Source organism: Chiroxiphia lanceolata, chromosome 4 (genome assembly GCF_009829145.1).
Source record: "Chiroxiphia lanceolata isolate bChiLan1 chromosome 4, bChiLan1.pri, whole genome shotgun sequence".
Classification (NCBI taxonomy): domain Eukaryota; kingdom Metazoa; phylum Chordata; class Aves; order Passeriformes; family Pipridae; genus Chiroxiphia; species Chiroxiphia lanceolata.
The window spans coordinates 48,508,456-48,529,605 of record NC_045640.1 but is presented as its reverse complement, the minus strand read 5'-3'; the positions used below and the strand labels follow the sequence as shown (position 1 = coordinate 48,529,605).

At 45.3% G+C, this 21,150-nt stretch overlaps 1 protein-coding gene across 1 annotated transcript in view; it reads right to left on the bottom strand.

The window, feature by feature from the left end:
• ELOVL6 (ELOVL fatty acid elongase 6) overlaps nt 1-15,956 on the bottom strand; it is a 77,294-nt gene extending 61,338 nt beyond the window's left edge. The window contains exon 1 of the mRNA XM_032685730.1: nt 15,680-15,956. Within this exon, the coding sequence (XP_032541621.1) occupies nt 15,680-15,768 (89 nt within the window). The 5' untranslated portion in view covers nt 15,769-15,956. The remainder of the gene's footprint in view (nt 1-15,679) is intronic.
• Between the last annotated feature and the right edge of the window lie 5,194 nt (nt 15,957-21,150).

Genomic DNA, 21,150 nt, shown 5'->3' with positions numbered 1-21,150 from the left:
CCTTGCATACTAACCTGGATCTTCAAACATTTTAGGACCATCGCTTAGGATCACTAGTATTTGAAAAGATATGTCTGAAATGAGCTGTACCTCCAGAAGTACACGAGCACTGCACATTAAGAACAGACATTCTTTGAAGTGGCAAGATATTTAATGGCTCCGGGTGAAAGATCAAAGTGGGAAAACAAGCTGGGCTGTGAGGACGGAGGGCTGCTGCAGCACAGCCATAGAGGAGCTGCCAAAGAAGCCCTTTCAGGAGCATCCTACAACCAGTGCAATTGGAAAGCAGGACCTTTACACACCCACACTTCCCCTAGAAAATCAAGACAAAGGGGACCCAGCAGCTCTGCTGTGGTTCTCAACCATGGCCGGGTATGGCTCCCACTTTGAAAGCTCTTCCAGACACAGGCTGCTCGTGTTAGTATCTTCTACAGGTGAAAGCACTAAGCTGCCTACCAGCCATTCACTTAAGAGTTGGATTTGATGATCTTTGTGGGTCCCTTCCAATTCAGAATATTTTAAGAGTCTGAATTTAAATTAATCAGTCAAAACCGTATTGGGGAGCAGAACCTGAAGAGACAGCAAGACCAAACACAGGTGGTGGTGCAAAATGCCAGGCAATGATTCTGGGGATGGCCCTGCCCCAAAAGCAGTGTGTCACTAACCTCCCTCCCACGCCAGGGGGGTTCAGACCTCTGTATTTTGTTCCTATTATTCACTTGCGGGTGAATTATATTAACATTTGTATCCAAATGTAGATACCTCCCACCCACATGGGAGCCAAACACAAACACGCTGATTATACAGTGTCTGGGGCACAGCCCTAGTAACAGAGATAAAAATCAACACATCCAGGGAACAAGAAAGAAAAAGGCAGTGCAAGAGTGAGTCAGCAAATGTAAGCAATATGTTAGTCAGGCAAGCATTTCTGAATGCACCACGAGGCTGCTCACGCTGCAGACAAAGTCACAGCCTCAGTAACCTGAACGACGCACCACCCCCGTGTTAGGGTCCCTTTCTTTTACAATGAGACCCCTGCATTTTCATACTGGTTTTGGGAAGGCTTAATGTCGATTTCTTCCACTGCTGCCCAGCTCCCCCCATCCCCGCTCCCCACCTTAAGCCTGAGAAAGGAAAAAATCTGTGCCATGTTTAGAAAGACGGAGACATGACCATGGAAATCTGGTAAATCAGAGCCGGCCAGCTGTGCTGCTGTGTCAGGTGTCATGATAAAGGCTGCAGGTTTCCAGGATTAACCTGGTCACTTTGCAGGCCATGAAATGCTCCACCGAGCCTCTTTACAAATTAGCCTGTGTTCTGGCTCTTCCTCCTGCCAGCCTGCATTTCTCTGCAAAACAAGTCACTGAGTGCCTCTGAGTAGTGCTGTGACATCCCACCAGCGGGTGAACCTACCCCTCTGCAAACAGCCACCGCACAGTGGGGCTGCACCACTCCTCTCTGGAGTCACACAGATCACAAACCACTACACCAAGTCCAGTGGCCACAGCTGCAGAAAGCAGCGAGGAAGAAGAAAAAGCAAGGGATGAGGCCAGGAATTTTTACAAAAATCACCGGATTTCAAGTCACTAGCAAACTTATTTGCAGTTCCTCTGATCTAAATCCAGTTGTTCCGCTGCTTTGAAAATGCAGACTCTAATTAACTCATATTCTTATACACCCTGGTGCCCTGAAGGATACTTGCTTTTGTAAATGATATTTATAAAGCAAGGGCTATTTAATACCTGCTTAACATATATCCATAACCTTCAGAATGTCTCCTATGAGTCAACACAGCCTGACTTAAAATGACATCTTTCTCCTTCCTGTTCTGTAAGGCTTTCTGCAACGTGCAGCCACTACCTCAGAGCAGAGAAGGTGGCACCCTTACCCACTGCTAACATTAACTAGTTCAACACTGGATAATGGGTAGTTTTATTCCGGAAGAGAAGCATTTGCACAGAAAGGATTGCATGTAAGCCAGTCTCTGGGAAACAAGTCCTTTTCAGTTTAATCTTCACACTGAAGAAGTGACCCCCCATATATTACCATTTACTCCACAGCCAAATCTTGCATTTACATCTTCTTCACCAGTATTTCTGTGGGAAACCTGCAGAATGCTGGCTTATTCCAACTTCAGCAGCACTCATATCTCTGTCCACACCAAAGCTACAGGTAATGGTAGAGCCGTCTTGTACTCAGGCACAAAAACTCACATCTACTTCCCATTTACATCACAGATGTCTCCCACTGAATTGGAAGAATCCAGACCCCAATTTTAATAATGAAGGTCCTTGAAAGTCTATAGTTCTCCAGATGGGTGCCCTATTCACTCTTTGAATGAAGTAGGTCTAAGGACCACACCACAGGTTGTTATCATAGCAGACTGCGAGAGCCAGTTAGAGAGGGATGTTTGTCCAATTCACTACTTAAGAATCCCTACTCATGCAGCTAGAAGGAAACAGCTCTGACTGCATGGGTGCAACATTTTGGGCACACGAGCCATGAATACCTCTGTATATAAGCCATCATGGGTACTATTTAGGACACATCACCTCCATGCTGTGCTGTGTCTGGGACTGCTCTCAGGAACCTCCAGGCAAGGCAGGTGGAGCAGTGTGACAATTTTCTGCCTCTGCTGGTCCCTTCTGCTCCACTGCAGGAGATCATGGTCCCAGGAGAAGCCATGACAGGCAGCTCAGTTCACCCAGCTGTAGCAGTGGTTGCATCTGTGTGGCATGGGGCAAAAGTTCAGCCCTGGGAAGCTACTCCAGTGCCAGCAAACCCAAGGTAACCCACCCTGACATCACCCCCTTGTGCAACCTGGGTGACAGGGAGGCTGCTCCTCTTGCCTCATACGCTGGCTGACGTTCAAGATGTAGCATTTGATCCAGCAGCTAGGAAAAATGCATGATGGTACCAAGTTTATGTCTGTATATGCAATGAGGGACTCTCAACAGCCTTAACAACCAAAGTCTTGCTTTCTTTAAATGTCATATAGGACCTGGGCGCTAAGAAGAGAGACTTCAGCTGAAAGTCGGAGAAATTGGCCATTTTCATTCAGCAAGACTTCCATTTGAAATTACTTTGGGCAGCTCTCAGAGCAGCCCTGGTAGTGCAGATTCACCACTTTCAAGGCATCCCTCCTGTTCTTAGAAATGTTACATTATAGAGCTTCTGTCATTAAAGCATCTAACTCACCAAGAATGTGACTGTGGAATTCTGTCTGGACCTTAGCAAAGTGAAAAAAGATACTAAAATACTGTAACTCTCCATGGTAATACAGTGAACACAAGTGTCCCTCTTTCAAGATGTACAGCTCTTTTAACAACAGAAGAGCTACTTGAAACTCCATCAAGCCTCATTCTTGAAAATTTAAACAAGGTAAATGGGCTAAAGATGTCCAAAGTCAAATTCATGTCCCCTGTAAACAGCCACAACACTATCTAGTTTAATGAAAAGGGGCCTAACTCTGTCAGCAATAAATATGGATAGTAACTAAGGTCATCAGGACACAGCCTGTGAAGACAAAATGCTGGAACATAATTGTAGGCAAGATACCTGTGGTCTGTCAAAAGCCTCCCTCAATCCTATATGCCATTTTAAGGGAAGCAGTTGAAAACTGCTCACAGTACTTGCAACAGTTCACTGAGATTCACCAGTATCTTACATACTTAGCATGCCCACCCTGAAGCCACCAGCATTTCATTAGGGAAGATGCTCCATGACATCACAACAGCTGAAGTCATGGGGACTGCCAAGGCAAGAAGAGTATTTGGAAAGCCTGAGGTTAAAATCTGCATTCCCAGCTTTAATGCTGACACATGATAGATTCTAACAGATCTTTTTTGTTACCCTAGTCCATTTTTCTTCTAAGTCAAGGGCATGCTATGACAGAAAGCACAAGGAAGAGCTCTGCTTGTTCACCCCACAATGAAATCTTACGATTTCTCTCTAATCTCTAGACTGCCCATATTATCAGCCTGGTGTGTATTTCTCCAAAATGCAGACACAATTTCTTTTCTCTTCACTTTCTTCTAGCATCTTTCCTAATTATTCCATTTACAGTAATGACCATTTCAAAATATGTGAATTGTCATAATCATTTTACATACCAGATGCTACATTACATTTAGCCAACACATACAAGTTTAGGAACAAAATCTCTTACATTGAAGGCAACAGAATTTTTACTGTAGACTTTATTCAGGATTTTTCCATTTGGTGACTGAAAAGTAGCTTTTAAAATAGATGGCCCTTTTATATCAGGATACGATGGGCGCTGTGGAAAGCTACAAACAAGCACTCTTCTTCGGTTATTATTGTCCTTTTCCAGAAATCAAGGACGAAGTGACTTAATCAAAAGGTGGTAGTGGTCCTACCCTGATGCAGTCTTCTTTCTGTTCATCCAGAGACAGCTCAGGGCCTGGTCTGTACTGCCCAGCTCCACCAGCACAACACCAAAACATGTGCCAGCTGTGTCCCACCCTGCAAGTTGTTTTACAGAAGCATACGGTCACCCGTGCTGCTGACCTGACTGGTCCTAAATGGGAAGAAGATATACAGAAAAAGAGGGAGGAGCAAAGGGTGATAACAAGTAAAAATCAAATAGGTATCTGAAAAAAGAAGAAAAAGCATGGTGGGGAAGGAAGGAAGAAGGATTGTGAGAAATAGCTATGGTTCAGTTAGCTCCCTGGAGTCTCTCTACATTTGTTAAAGAGAAGGGAGTGGTTTTAGGACACAACTTATTTCTCTCAGCTCCCTATTTCCATACACAGCAGGCATCCATGGTCAAACAAATCCCATCACCATGCCTGCAAGGTGCTCCAAGAACTGGATGAGTGAACAATAACATAAACTGCCCACAATCACCAAATACCAGGACCTCAGACGTGCAAACATCCTGAGCAGGATCAAAACACATACATGAAGGAATCTGGGAAAGGGCATCCCCTGTAACTACCATCTTCCTGCAGGGGAACCATTATACAAGGGCCACCTCTCATGAACTTCGAGGGACAGGTTTTCAAAATGTTTCTTTCAGCAGTTTTCTTTCATTTCTAACAAGAGTAAGCATCCTGAGTACAACAGCCTTGTGACAGTCTGGCTCCAAGTGTTGCAACAGGAATATCTGGTGTTGATCCTATCTTTCAAACTAAATTTTTAAATTTGTCCATGGTCCAAGTGCTGATATAGGAGGGAAGTTCTTGGAAAATGCTGGAGAGCTCAAGTGAATTTGTTAAAAATAAAAAACATGCATTTCAGACACAATACCAGAAGTCAGTGAACAAGGACACATTAGCTGAGGATTCCTTCCAGTGCTATACCATTACTTTTCTTCACAGTGTTTGGCTGTCTAGAGCCATCCTCTCTCTGTTGGGACAGAAGCAAAACTCCCAATTGGGTCACAGAGATGGTGGCAATGTAGCTGCACAGATCTGGCTCTCATAGTACATGCAATAATTTATCTAAACCTTCTCGAAAGTAGTAAGTTTTGTCTGCCTGGGCTACTAGTCTTAAACTAAACCCACAAGCTGTTAGGGGCAAGAGAAGAGTTTTTTACTGTGTCCACAGACAGTGCCTTGCCCAGAAGGAATCTTGCCAAGCATCAGGCTCCCAAGCAAGATTTAAAAATAACGTATTTAAACTCCACAATATTTACAGAGTTCTAAAATAACAAATAATGATGCAACAAAATAAACTGATTGTCTGTGTACACTGCCATTGCAAGAGAGAATGTCACTTTATCAGGCATATGATCAAAAAAGGATATTTAAGCACAGAGGAGAGATCAGATCAGATCAAAGGTTGAATTAGGCCAGTATCTTGTTTCAGACAGTGGCCAACATCAATATCTTATGAAAAACCATAATGGGGAAATGCCCTTACAAAATAATATAAAGACAACATTATGCACCTTGAAATACTTCTACCTGTTAAATAACCTGTTTCATCATAAGTCTGCAATCAATGCTGCACACACTCATCAGCAGTTCCACTTAGCACATCCTCACAGCTTCTGCTTTTGCCTAGGAAAGGCAGTGAAATCACCAGCGGGTTTTGCTGGGTTTGGGTCAGTTGCCCGAGCACAGAAGATGCCTGAGGCACACGGGCAGGACCCCTGTACACCCGGGAGAGGGGCAGAGATGTAACACGGGCTGGGGCAGCCGGCAGCCCCAGAGCTACCATGTCAACAGAGCAAAACTCCTTGTGAAAGTGGAGGTAGACAAGAAGATCTAGACATCAATGTGGTGTACAAAATAGCTTGGAGTTTTCCGCTTGGCTGCCAAGACCAGGAGGATGAAGAAACAAGAAGGAAGGAATTGAAATGTAAGGTGTCTACATAATTTCCTCCTAATAACCAATGTTTCACTTGGTCATGACCTGTAAAGACATGGAAAAGGAGTTGGACAGCCAGATCCTCAAGGGAGAAAAAAAAGGAAGAAAACCCAGGGCTTTCAGCTGCCTGGAGATGTCATATGTTGGAAACAACAAAATTCCCACTAATGTTTACAGGGGACCTGCATTCAGAAGAGAGACCTAGAGGGGAACTTCCCATTTAAACCTAAAAGGAAAATTACATAAGGAAAAAGCCAGACTTCATAAACATTTGTTAATAAACCCAGTATTTGAAAGGCACAGTGCAAGAACTTTGGCATCCTGCTTTTGTTTATACTTAAGGGATTTTACTGTCATCTTAAGTAGCTCTTAATGGCTCTAAATAAACTAAAAAAAAAAAAGGGGAAGAAAAAAATAAAAAAAGAAAACTGAAAACCATCTTTATTAGTCAGAAGGTCAGATTCCTCAATAATAGCATTCTGGTACTTTTTCTGAAATTAGCTTGGCCCATTGTTTCTTCCCCTTAAAATATTAATTGGCACTCCTTGGGATTGCTCTTTCCAGGTATATTTATACTACTGATGGCTCAAGACATATAGGGCAGACATTTGTCCTTAATAACACTCTTGACTGACCTCAAGTTCTATGTTCAGGGGTAACCGAGGCCATCAGACATCAAAATCAACACATTCAATTTGAGGAGCTCACAACCTGGATGACGTCAAATTCATTTTTCACTCTTTCTGCAGATTTCATATACTGAAACTAATTACCAACAAATTTTTAAAATTCTACTTAAAAGTTATCATTGAATGTTGAATAGTCTGAAGTTTTCTTGAACTATTTGAAGGACAATTCCTTTCATAAATTTGCAATTAAAACTTTTGCAGTTTAACCGCATGGTACCAACACTAAACTGCCTTGCCTCTAATATTACAGCAGCTCTTCTCAGTCCTCAGTTACCCCAATGAAGGAGACAAACTTTCTCCTACATCCTTGGCAAGAATAAAGTATTCTTCAGTGCTACTACAAGCCTCATAGTAATAGTGTAAGACAGTTATGTTTTCTGTATTATTTTAATGTACTTATTCATATGGGTCTTACCACATCAGGATCACTTTTTTGACATGGGAGAAAACCAATTCTGAATATCCCCCGAGAGGAATTTTACCTATGTTACAACTGAGGAACTGAAGCACAAAGAGACCTTTTCAGAGATGACACAGGTCCTTGATTTCCATTGAAATCATGAGACTCAAGCACCTGACTGATGCCCAACTTCTACAAGGTGGCTATAGCTGCATTCAGTTTGAAGTCAGTCTCCCCACATCCTCAGAGGTGTATCTGTCCCCTGCATACCATGCGCTGAATAAACCATTACACGTGCTCTGCAAAGTCCCAAGTCCACTGGCATGAGGCAAACAACTGACTTGCATCCGCCCCTTTTCTTCCCTACTCCAAATATCAGCTCATCCCCACAGGAGGTCAAGGACTGCTCAGCATGTAAGATCTGCCCACCACTTCATGCCATGTCCGTAGGACCTGGGTCCCTTCTCTAGCCAAACTGAGGTTATGTTGCTTTTGGAATCCTTCCACCTTGCTCCTAGTTCCTGTAACTAGAACTCTCAGCAATCAAAGGGTAAGACCTCCTCACAAAAGTCAACAAGATTTGCAATGGACAGTTTGCAACGAAGCACATAGTACAGGGCACACCATGAAGGGCAGTATCAGGTACCATTGCTACTTTGGATCTGAAAGCCTTAATAACCACCCATGAGAACTGATACAATTTTCTCCTTTTATTAGCCTGGTCTGACCACAGCGTGGTTGTTTCCCGTTCTGTTACCAGCTTGCAAAATGCTAACTTGGGTGTCCCTGCAGAGCTCCCCACCAGGCTGCACCAGCCTTGCCCAGCAAACCAAGGGAGCCCCAGGGGGATGTGATGCTGTGACATGAACAGGAACAGCATGGCTTGTAGTAGGAGCAGGCTAGGGTGCTTTGGTCAGGGACAGGGCAGCACAGCAGAAGGCAAACCCCTTCTATTCCAACCCAGGACAGGGCTCAAGTGGGCTGACAAAATGGTTGGCAAGAAAAAAGGTACTGGGTAGCACAAACATCTCACATGTTGATATAGTCTGAGTCAGTGAAGTTTATTTTATATTTTAGATTATGCTAATTTACATTTAAAAATAATAATATCTTTTAACCTCTGCCCATTTCCAATAAAAAAGAAGTATCTGAATTCTTAATTAAGCTTTCCAAAAAGTGTTTTACATCATCTTGCCTTGTGCAGTCCCAGTGGACCCTGTGATTTGAGAATCATTCTCAAATCTGTGAAAAGAACCAACAAAAGTTCACTCTCAAAGCAAAAAAAGAAACCCCAGTTCTGTACCCTCCAACACTTCCAGCTCTGTAAGCCTTTCCCTTAAAATTTTTTCCCCTTTTTTATCTCCATATTTATTCCTAAGAGTCAGGACATCAAAGTCAGCTGAAAAGGGCTTGGGATAGACTCTTCAGCAAGGGGCAGAGACACGATGGAAGAAAAAAGTACAAAACATCCTTTTATTCAGAGTACCACTATAGGCAGCTGTGGAGAAGAGATCGACAGCAAAACACAGTGCATAAACTTGAGAGTTAAACAGTCTGACAGACCTTTCTCTGCTGAGACCAGTGGGAATGCGACCACATTTGACTTTTTAAAGGAGTAGTAGATGTACTGGACATGAATGCTCATTGCATTTTTACAGGGGGGGTCAGGGAAAAGGCCAGCTACATAAGGCGTTGCAGATCACACTATGAGTTACAAGTAGCGATCTCCTGCTTTCCCTAAGCCCATTTAAAGGCAGCAACTACCAGCATGGAGTCCATTAAAAGAACAGGATCTAACAAGTTATTGTAGCCTGTCTACAGCACTTATTTTACCAGACTACAGACAACCAGACTGTGCCCGTTTGTGGGAGGAGAAGAACATGGAAGCTGTAGCCATGTAGATTTTATTCACTGCTTTTAAAGGAGGCATTTTTTAAATGTCTCTAAGTTGCAAGGGACAACGAACACGTAACTAGCAGGAGGAAAAAAACATCAACTTAATAACAGTGGGTCATCATCAAGATACGACTAAAGCTCGGTAATTGGGACAGGAATGCTGCTGTGGTGCTCGGGAAGGGCTTAGAAGCCTATGCAACCTGAGAGCAGAACAGCCAACAGCAACTCACGTGCTGGTACATAAACTGCTGTTTCCTCAAGGTGAGGCAAAAAACTCTCTTCAGATTCAAAAGGGCCACAGCATTCAGAGGAGGAAGGAGAGAGCTGGGCACTCTGCACTCCAGTCTCTAGAGGAAATCAGTTTCTTCCCATTGCTCCTCTGCCCACTCACAAAAAGCACACTGCTTCCAAGGGTTCACAACACCACTTGCTACTCAGCCCGTGCTTATTACAAAAACCCTTCTGTTTTCACAGCGTACGCTTACTTGAGGATATGAGCTACTTTTTCAAAAGAGCTAAAATAAATCAGAATCCTATATCTCATCCTAAACTAAAATGTTCCCGAATGTCCATATTTACTTCTGAAAATTATGACAAGCTCCTAGATTACTCCTTGCTCCATTCTTACAAAATTATTACTCCCAGAAGCACATGGTGTTTCACGTAGTAGAAGAGATGTCTTCACTCTCAGAGGCTTACAGTTACTGAAGCTACATGATGACAGATGTGTTCATACCCTAGGGAAAGAGTAAGCAAAAGGCCAAGGCCTATGCTTTAGTAGTAGGCTGAACCCAAAAGACATTGATGTATTTATCTTCAGGATGACATTTTGGTGCCCACCATATTTTTTCTTCTCCCCAGGCCCACACATAGACTGAAAATACCTGAACTCTGAAAGGACACCTACTGTTATTCCACACATTCCATCCTTGTACTTTCAAGGAGCCAAAGCCCTGCGATACTCCATCAGTCTTTTGCTCAGACAGGCCTGTGGGATGAAGGCAAAGAGGTGGGTAACCTCTGCCGCACCAAAGCTGCCATGTATTGGTGGCCCTGTCAGCTCTATGGCCACTTTGCACAAGAGAGCAGCAAAAATCCCCTCTGGAGAATGACATGTGGAGGCAAGCTAAATTCTTGGGCCAACTGAATTCTGCTCAAATAAAATAGTCTCTCTGTTGAAAAGAGCAACTCATACATCTTCCCTTTGAGTCCTTGCTGCAGCACAGAGAAAAGGACAGGGTGACTGCAGCGTCCCTCTCCACATCCTTCACTTGGCATCTAGCAAGAGCTCAGGGAAAAAAAAAAAATAGTAATTTACATCAGTTTTTGGCCACTACGCACATATGCCTGGAGAGATATGTTCACAGCCTCTCACTCTTGATTTCTCCATGAAGTAAGAGCAGCTTAAGTGGATGAGGAGAGCTTGTTCTGCATTTAGGAAACAAACCTGTCTAGGATGATGGTGCTTGTGTGAATTATTAAAAGGCAACTGCATTTACAAATCCAAATTAGCTGACCATCTGCCCTTCCACATCTATCTGCAGTTTTGACTTGAAAGAGAATCACACCAAAGGATAAATTTCTCTCAGCGCTGGCTGCACTTTCTGCCTCTACCACATAAAAGTTTTGGTAACAAAATGTTAAAAATAACCTCCTGCACGGATGTTTTCTTTCAAATACACAAACGTTTATACTCACCTAAGGTTCACAAAGTTAATTTCAGAATCGAGTTTGAGTTGCTAGAGCTATTTAAAAAGCAAAACATGTCCAGCAGTCCTAATGCAGTGCTTCTCTCCTTATTCAATCATTACTTTTGTTAAAGATAACAAAACCAGCCTGTTTCTGCAGCAGAGCCCCACAGCATCTTTAGGGAACAACCAGTTTCGCTTTCATCCTGCTCATCCTCCACTCCTACTCAGCTCCTGCTACTATCTGCAAGCACACTGCCGGCTGCCAAGGGTTAAACCGTGGCTTTCCAGGGAGAAAAACAGCAGAGGCAGAAGAGAGAGGAGCGAGGAGAGCCTGCCCAGGGCAGCAGCTGGCTGGAGGGCATCGGTGCCAGGGCAGGGATGGCCCAACCGCTGCAGCAGCCGGCGGAGCAGCAGAGGAAAAGTTTCTGTGATTTTAGGCAAGCCCCAGCGTGACGTCACCTCGCCCAGATAATCTCGGCGCAGTCAGCACAGGCCTCCTGGCTCCCCATTGGCGAGCCCCTCGTCAGCAGACATCTGAAGATAATTATTATTGGCCAGACAATTATAACAGGAACGACTGTCACTTCATGCTGATGCCCGAACCTGGTGCTCTGCAGCAGGATGGAGAAGGACTCCAGCAGTCACCACTCCATCCAGGCATTTCTGTCACTTCGGCTTTCCTAAGCACCAGACAGTTTTTGCTGCCTCACTGGCTGCAGCTGGGAATCAGGATCTTGGCACTACAACCCTCTTTGCTGCATGTCTGACAGAACTGTGAATTTTCAAAAATAATAATATTTCAAAAATAATAATATAATCTCTATGAGAGATAAAGAACTAGAACTGCATTAATTCTCATACAGCAGTTTAAGGGGAAAAAAATCCTCTGCAGAGTATTTACTTCATACCACTTCCCTGTTTGAAGAAGCTTGGGAGGAGGTGCTGGGAGAGTTTGATTTGAGAAATCATTTTAAGCAATTACTTTAATAAACATTTTACTTAATCCTGGTCATGCTTAAATCAAACCTCCCATGGTTTCAGCACAATATGATAGTGTATCTTAAAGTGATACTGTATTTTATATTCAAAGCTACATGATGGCACTATACTTAAACTTATATGAACAACAGCTTTCCCGCAGCATAAAGTCTAAGAAGTTTCATGACAGTAAATGGACCTGTTAGTTCTTTAACCTCCTGAAAACCTGCCATTGCTTGTTTAGGGAAGACAACTAACTGGCAGCTCTTACCATCAGAGACCAGCAGGCTGGAGGTTTGTCTTCACAGCCTCCAACTTTGCTCAGCCTCTCCTGACTCCATGCAGAAGAACCAGGCAGTCTGGGGGCTATACCATTAAGGTGTGCACAAACATAAAGCCAAGCACTCAGGGAGGCATGAAATGCATCAGCTTATAAGTATCAGGAAACAGACTATTCATTTTTCCTCTGTGTCAAAACAGTACCCTCTTTACAGCACTGCTAATCCAGGCCCAAGGTTTAAGAGGTCTCAGAGTGATGCAAGTTGAAGGATGGGGTCCTCCATACAGTGAAACAGAAACATCTGGAATGAAGCAAGGAGGTCCTCATTCACTGCCATTAGACCAATATACCATCAGATGGGCTCCATTCATGTCGGACTCAAAGGGATGATTTCCAGGGGCAGATGGCAGTGAGGAAACAAGCCCTAGGATGAGGGTGTGCTGAAGAAAAGCCTGGGAGCCAGCGACTGGAGAGGGCAGAGGACACACACTTTCCCTAGGCAGTGATGGAGCTTGAAGTAGACTCAGAGGACTGAGGAAAAGGAGGGGCAAACCTTGGCTGACCCAGACACTTCATTCCTTGCACCATGATCCTTCCCGACCAACCATACCAGCACCTAGGGGTATGCCACTACCCCGGGCTTTGCATTCAAGCTTTTCCAGCTTTAGCCTTACGCAGCTTTAATTAAAAGGGCTTGTTGGTGCTTTAACCAGCTCAGAAGTCAGAAGGTATGTAAAAGAATTCATGTCCATCCTCAAACTAGGCTACGTTTTCATATGCAACATAGTCAGACTCCAAAGATGCATCTAATAATCCAAAAGTCAGGGTCAAGTCCTTAGAACCACTTCATCCCCCCTAATACCTCACAGCCTTTTTTTTTGTTTTATAAGGTATCAGGAAATATTTTTGAGATTAAATAAAATAACAAATGCCACACCTAAAGAATTTATTTCCCTCTATGCTGGACATTGTAATAGTATTGCATCCTAATTTAAATGGTGATTACAGTTTAAAATCCTGCCATAGTGTTTCCTTAGTCTGTCTTGCTGCCCAAAGAATGAAAAAACATGTTTATCCCTGCAAACTACTACTTAACAACCTCATCTTAAAACGTTCTTACGTCAGTGATGTGTACATTAAGGCTACTCCTACAAAGTGTAGAAGCCATGTACTGCCATTGATGTTTGCATACACGAACCTATTGAGTCACCCTGATAAGTAAAAAAGCCTTCTTGTGTAGCCCTTAGCTGCTGTATTTTACCAGTTAAGCTCCCTGCAAAACTCAAGTGCTTGAACAGGACATGTATCACTAAGCAAGTGCATTTCTTGAAGATAAAAATGCACAATTTAACCTGAAACTCAGAAGTCATCCTCAGCATTTTCAGGAAAAGCCTGCCACGACAGAGACCTCAGAGGGCACAGCTCCATTTCATTTCCAGAAACATTCCCAAGCAGATCACTCTCCTTTACTTTCACGTGAATCAAAGGTGTTAATTCATCAGTTCCCTTAGAGAAGGGGAAACTAGACTGGAAAGCTCGTGCACACAGATGATCACGTCTCTTTAGCTGTACAGCAGCAGCATAACACTGATGGTCTCTTCCTCTGAACCTGGGAAGTGGGAGCCCAGCATTACAGAGTCCAGCTGGTGACTTCTGCAGCACATGAAACTGCCAGGGATATTTTAATAACACTGCTTAGCATTTATATAGTACCTGACATCTTCAAGGCACTCGGCAAACATTACGTAAGTCATTAAAGCACCTCATAAGGGCATTTCAGCATTATTATCCCCAACTCCCCTGGTCTTTCCCTGCTGGGGAAACTGAGGCCTGGAAGAAGTTATGTAATGTTCCCAAGGTCATATCATGAAGCACAGGAAAGCCAAGAAGAAGATGCAGGAGTGGTGGTTGCTAGTCATGTTCTTTATTCTAAACTGCATCTCTCCTGGGTTATTTGGCTATTATATACACTCATGCAACACCCTCTCTATCCTCTTTTACCAGCTTGTCCTATTCTGATGCCAATTTTCTTCTGGAACATGGACAGAATGGGAAGCATCCAACACTCCCAGCCCGAGAATATCTACGTGGTTTCCTTTTTCCTGAAACATGAGTGACACTAAGCACTCTTCAAGAGCTAATGAGCTCACCTGGAGGAGAACAGAGGGAGACATACATGCACTTAAATGGTCACTTTAATTATACTGCCCTTAAAAGTTCCCAGACCAGTCACTAGAGTATTCTAGCAAATCCCTGGCTGACATCCATCTACAATCTGGGACCATTCTGCCCTGAAAATGTAGACAGTCTCATCCTGCCATTGTCACATCAGGGTGGTATGGGTAGGGTCCTCGCTTGGAAGCCCAAAAGGGCAGGTAGCACTGCCAAGGGAGGGCATGCCAGCAATGAGAAAGTTGGGGGCTAGCTCGGGAGACAGACCACAGGAGCAGCAGAAAGGGCAAGACTGGGCAACAGGCGAGGGTGGTCAGTGATGGTGCAGCAGCAGGGCGCAGGTGAGCCTGGGCAAGCCTTGAACACAAGGCCAGTGCAAGTGGACAAAGCTAGGGCGAGGACTGGGACACAGTGTGGGTAGGTGTGATGGAGAGAGGAATCCTCTCCCGAGGACAGGCCAGTGGATCCCGCGGAGGGGGCAGGGGCAGCTGGGGCGCTCCCTCCATCCCTGTCTCCATGCTGCCGGCCAGGGCCCAGGGATGCTCCCGCGGCGGCGCCGGGCGGAAAGCAGGCTCGCGGCACAGCCACTCCCCTTCGGCGGGCCAGGCTGTGAGAGTGCGTGTGTCCCTTTGCGGGTCCGTCAGGCTCCGGCTCGCCGCGACCCGGGGAGCCCCGACAGGTCTCTGCGCAGCCCCGGTCCCGCCGCGGCTCGGCTCGGCTCGCCCCGGCTCCCCAGCCACACGCACACGCCGGGAAAGTTAATACCCGCATGGCTGCAAATGAAGTTTAATAGGAGCTGGGGGAGGGGAAGGGGAAGAGAAAGGGGCTCCACGGGGAACGCGGGCAAACGCGCAACTTGTTTGAACGGGGGCGTAGTGCGGGAGCGGGAGGGACGGGCAGGGATGGAGGCAGGGATGGAGGCAGGGGAGGCCGAGGGCAGAGCCGGGGCACGTGTGCGGCTCTGCGCCGCCGGGCCGGGGCGGCGGCGGGGCTCAGGGCCCGCATCGCACCGCGCCGGTGGCGGGATGCCCCGGCCTTGTGTAACCCGGCGGGTCAGTCTCCGCCCGGGCGCGCAGGTAGCGCCGGCGGCAGCGCCCGTGTGCCCGCGCACGGCGGCGCAGAGCCGAGCCCAGCCGAGCCCAGCCGCGCCGCGCCGGCCGGGCGCAACCCGCGCACCCGGATGGGCTCAGCGCCTTCCCGATCCGGGCGGGCGGCGGGGCCCGAGGGCGGCACTCACCAGTTTTCCTGCATCCACTGGATGGCCGCATGCTCGTTGAACTGCTTCTCGAATTCGTATTCCTGCAAAGTCAACACCGACATGTTCATTGGCCCGGTGGCTGCGGAGCCGCTCCCCGCGCCGAGATGCTGCCTGCCGCCGCCTCGGGAGCCGGGCCCCTGCGCGCCCGCCGCCGGAGAGCCCCCGCCTCTGGCCTGGCCCGCCCCGCCTCAGCGGTACCCCGGGTTTAGCATAGCTCCGCTCCCCTCCGCGCCTCTCCTCCCGGGCCCGCCGGTCTCCTCCTCTTCTGCGGCCGCCGCGCAGCGCCCGGGGGCGGCGCGGTCTTAGTGCCCGCCCGCCGCCGCCGCCGCCGCCGCCGCCGCCCGGGACACCCGCCCCCCTCCGCCCCGCGCACATCTCGCAGCGCTCCTCGGGGCATCCGCTGAGGGGCTGCACTCCTGGCGGGGAGGGAACCCCCCCGTGCCACCCCAAGCCGTCAAAAATAACTACAAAAATAGGAAGCCCCCATCCCCGGGCTGAATCCATGCCGCAACGACCTGCGCGCCCTCCCCGGCCACCCGGGAGCTGAAGAAGGACGAGTTAAGATTTGGGCAGAAGGTCAGACGCATATACTCCCCCAGAAGAAGCCTACACACACCCCCTACACGTCCTTTTTGCATTTAGATCCCAGTGCACCTGCTGTGGCTGCTGCCACCCCTCGGGACTGGGCCCTCTGCCCCGGGCCTGGCATGCTACAGGGGAAGGGTTTGCGGCTGGGTGTCCCCATGCGGGGGGCACTGTCCCGCAGACAAGCTACCCCGAGCTCCCTGCTGTGCACAGACACACTTTTGGATGTTACAGCATGCATGGAGCTGGTGGAACATGGGGCAGAGACCCCGAGTCTTACTATCACCTGCTGAGCTCATCTCACAGCCGGGTCACATGGTGTTTATGTAGCCTTAATTTTGCCTTCCTGTCTAGTTTGCCACTTGCTGAGTTCTTCCGACTCCAGCAGCACCCTGGATGTGTGTTACAGTACGAGCTGACCTAAAATAGTGGTCCCAGCCTCCACTGAGCTTGCAGTCTGAAGACAGGAGGTGAAATGCTTTCATGTCAGAAAAGCCAGCTGTAATTGAGCAGATCTGGCACAGGTCAGCATGCTCTTTACTCTCCCGGATTTTAGTTCTCATTGACATGGAAGTCTTTAATATTAAAGCCAAGCACTCAGAAAATAAAAAAAAAAAAAAAAGAGAGCCCCAAAGCTGTAGGACATCAGCAGGTAACCAGTCTGGTGATCCTGCTTGCATTTTTACTACAATGCTCTTCTGAGTCATGTTTTTCAGCACATTAGCCAGAAAGTTGGAGACCAGCTCTCTTACACTGGTGGCTTCCTAAAGTTGGTGCCAGAGCTGGTGAGGTTTACAGGATGAAGCTGAACGTTATAAAATGCTATGGCAAGGGCTCCTTTAGGGTTAGGATGGCTATAGGGTTTCAGATGAGTTTGACGATTGCCTCCAGGGTTTCTCTCTACCTAGGAGTTCAGCTGCCATCCAGACTCACAAATCATCCATGTGGCATTCAGTGTTCATTCTGGAGTGCTGACTGTGCAAGACATGACATAGAGGTTAAGTCACAGCAACACTTGAAAATCAACTGTAACAGTTTCAAGAAATACAATTATAACCTGGAAACGCTAAACCCTACTGGGATTCATGTGAGTCTCAAAAGCTCACCAGGGACTTTTCCAGATTTTCTGTAGCTCACAGGACTTCTACATAGGTTAAACAATCTGCAACGAATCCTACCTCCCTGCCTGTCCTGGTCTTATGGTGTCTGTCTGAAAATTTCCCCTAACATGTGACTATCTGCAAGCTAATGCCTAAGCTTGGGGTTACTGTCAAAATCTGCATGAACAATGGAAGAACATATAAAACCTTGTTGGCTTTGAGGAGTTTGTAAGCTGTGCTTCTAGTTGATTATATCAATTGCAGTCCAGAACAATAAACAAAAATTCATGGTCTATTTTAAGGGGAAATAACTTTTATGTAACCATTTTTGAAGTATTTTAGTTAATTCTCACATAAAAGCACGAACTTGAAGTAGTGAATGCCTCTCAGGAGAACGCATATGGAGAGAATGATACATTTTCAAGAGACAGTCTTAGTCCCTCTGTGCACATTCATGTGCATACCTCTATATTGTTGTGGGTTTTTATGGGGTGCCCATCTCCATCTAGTTCAGTAAGTGGATAGTTATTGAGCATTACTTTTTATTCTCTTTATTTAGCATCTCTCCTAAGGCTCTGTAAAAAAGCATAGCAGCTAAATGGTACATTTTCTACCAGATATATGTTAGTGCTGTTTCCATTTACCAAAAGCCCTTTGATTGAATAATGCAAGCAGGTTCATTCAGGATTTACAAATAACTCTCTAACCAGGTTGGGCACCTTACCATTATCATTTCTGCTACTAAGCTAATACTTTTCCCTCCCTGTCATAGTGTTAATTTATTGCAAAAACCATTAGGCTTCTATTGCTATAAGAAGTAATTTTGAATAGTTTGTTGTACTGATGTATAGCTGAGTCTCAACTAAACTCTTAGCAGCTGCTGGAAAATGAGATGTTATACTGCTGACAAGTCAACATAAGGTATAGTAAGTGGCAATGAGAGCTGACATTGTGATTTAAACATAACAACAATTACTAAAAATACACAAGGACTTGAAGGAAGCCAGTGTGCTCAAAACCTTATTTCCACCTGTATCAATTAATGGATTAAAGGATTTAATATCTCTCTCTGTGATTTTGCCATACTTGAAAGCAAAATAACATACAAGTAATGGAAGGCATGGAAAACTGGGTTCTCTGATATACCCTGTAATCTAGAAGCAATTGGGTGATGCTCTTGGATAAGATAATGGGAGTTATATCAAGAATGAATAGTAGACTCCCTAGGACTACTAGCCAGTCCTGACTGGTCCTAACAAAGAGAGAGGTTTCATCAAGTGCCAGGCAATAAACAAAAAATAGCCAAGGGATGGTTATTGGCAGCCCAAGTCCATGTGGCAACTCAGGCCTGCAAATCATCTGTGCCACTGCATAGAACCCAGACTCAACCACGGGTAGCTGGAAAGCTATTTGAGTGGATGCTGTGGTAAGTCTAAGCAAACCCTATGAAGAAGTTGCTGTACTCATCAAGTGTCAGCTTATAATCAATAGTAAACACTAATCCAAAATAAAATGTTATAAGGAAATTTAAAGTAGAATTATTGTGTCAACTTTCAGCTCTATAAAATAATCCATGTCTCAATGTACTCTTGTTCTGTTGTGCTACATTACCCACGGACTTCAGCTTGATCATGCACCTAGAAATCACCTGTGTGCTCTGAAACCACCTAGATCTAAGCTCTTCTGAAATATTTTTAGTGCAGCTCATGCCAGTTACAGCAGAAAAGACAATGGACAGGAACAAACTGCAGAGTGCACTACCAGGGCCAGGCAGCAGCTCCAGGGTGCAGTCCTTGTGAGTAGCTGAGATGGAAATCTGCTCCTCCTCATTTCAGGGCTATGGTTTAGATTGGCTTGATAAAAGCTCAGTGTTGTAAGTGGGGTAATTCTCTCCTTGTCTTCATATGGTTCACCTCCTCAGCCCCTCTCAGTATTTCCTTCGCAGCCATAAGAAGCAGAAGCATTCTTCAATTGGTGCAGAAGCACTAGGTCATGGTTTTTGGCAAGAAGCAGAAAATATCTATGGTTTTGGAGCAAATGAAGTCTTGTGTATAAAGTGCTATCCAACAGCAAGAACTCCCTCATTATAGCCATTTCCATATAAATCACAGAGTTTGTATTTGCTATGTTTGCACACACTAGTAGCAGTTCTAAGCATATCCCAGATGGTATTCATTCATAGGCAAAAGACACTAGTCTTTTTCTACTTTGTCTGCCAGCACATCTGCAGACCTGTGGAGCGCTTCATCCCTAGAAGCTGGGGAGAGCACGACACCAACAGCATCCTTCCTTCCCTACCACCTTGAGTACGATGATATCAGTAAATGCGAGAGAAAATAAATTGACTTTCATTGCTCAGAGCTCAACAAAAATAATTTGTTTTGTAAGACAAGGAGGCGAGATGCAGAAGTGAAAGGCAGAATAGTTCACGTACAGGCACATCATTTTGGAACTGGATGCCTGTGCTGAACTACCTAAGTTTGCATGCTGAGGTCATGCTAAAGGTCTGCAGTAGAGGTTGGAATAGGAACTGACTTATGGTATTTGATGCTAATCCATATATTTTCATGACGTTCCTATGTATTATTTTTTAATTGAATTAAGTTAAAAATTGAAAGGTGGCTGAAATAATGGGGTTTGTGCAATCACGTTCTAAAGACTATTTTAATTTTACATTACAGTACAAAAGAGCTACAGAAGCAGAAAGCTTCATGTGTTTAGTGCTGTTATTACAGGTGCCTATTATGCGTGGGTATGTGTATATTTTGGGTGATGAGTGGAAAGATATAAACATAGCAACAAGTGTGTGTACTTCAACCTTAACTTTACATGCTTTTTTATACTCTGGATTTCTTGAAAGCCTGTTTCTGCATATTCCATGATCTTGGAAAGTGGGCAAAAAGCTGACAGGTGCTTTGGTAAAGTGGCTGTAGAACCAAGTACTGGGCACCCTGAAAATCATGTGGTTGGGTTTTTCTCTTCTCGATTTCACCCTCTAGCAGTGAGATTGCCTGCCAACTGTGATTAGGAAAGTGTCATCAAGCAGGCCTGGACTCTTCACCTGCTTCTGCTCTGTGCAGGTTTAGCTGCTTCCAGAGCCAACACAACTGATACTGCTATCTCTCCTGAACGAATCAGTTCACTCCCTTCTTAAAAAAACCCCTAGTAATGCAACAGTGGTATTGCCAAATGGCTTATGGGCTCTATCCCAACTTTTTCAGCTTGCACTACATACAGACAGTGATTCTGACGCAGGATTTTGTGCTGTATCTTGCAGTGGAAAGTCCTGCTGACCTCAGCAGGGACTAGATGTGGTGGCACACTTGCTGTCTGAGGTAATGGAGTCAGTGATAGGATTTTGAAAGAGTGCTCAGCCCACTTGCTGCCTATTTGAAGATGTAAACCATCACTTGGGCACTTCCTTCACAGCAGGAAGGCAATAACAGGATTAATTTCTGTTAATTATTGCTTAACTATTCAGTTAAAGTTACTATTACTTTCTACGGTTATTAAATCGAATGTGCTACACAAATGCCATGCAGAAAAATGAAGGACAGGACTCAGTCATCAGTTATGCTTCATAATCTTCCTTCTGCTGATGAGATCATACAGATATGCACAGACGCTCACTGATTAGAAAGGGGAAAAAGAAGGTCTCACTCTTCCATGTAACAATGGAGCATTTAACCATACAAATAATGACTGTATTCTCTTTTAGGGATTTATCAAAAAAATAAACCCCTCAAATGATGCCTAGGCTGATTC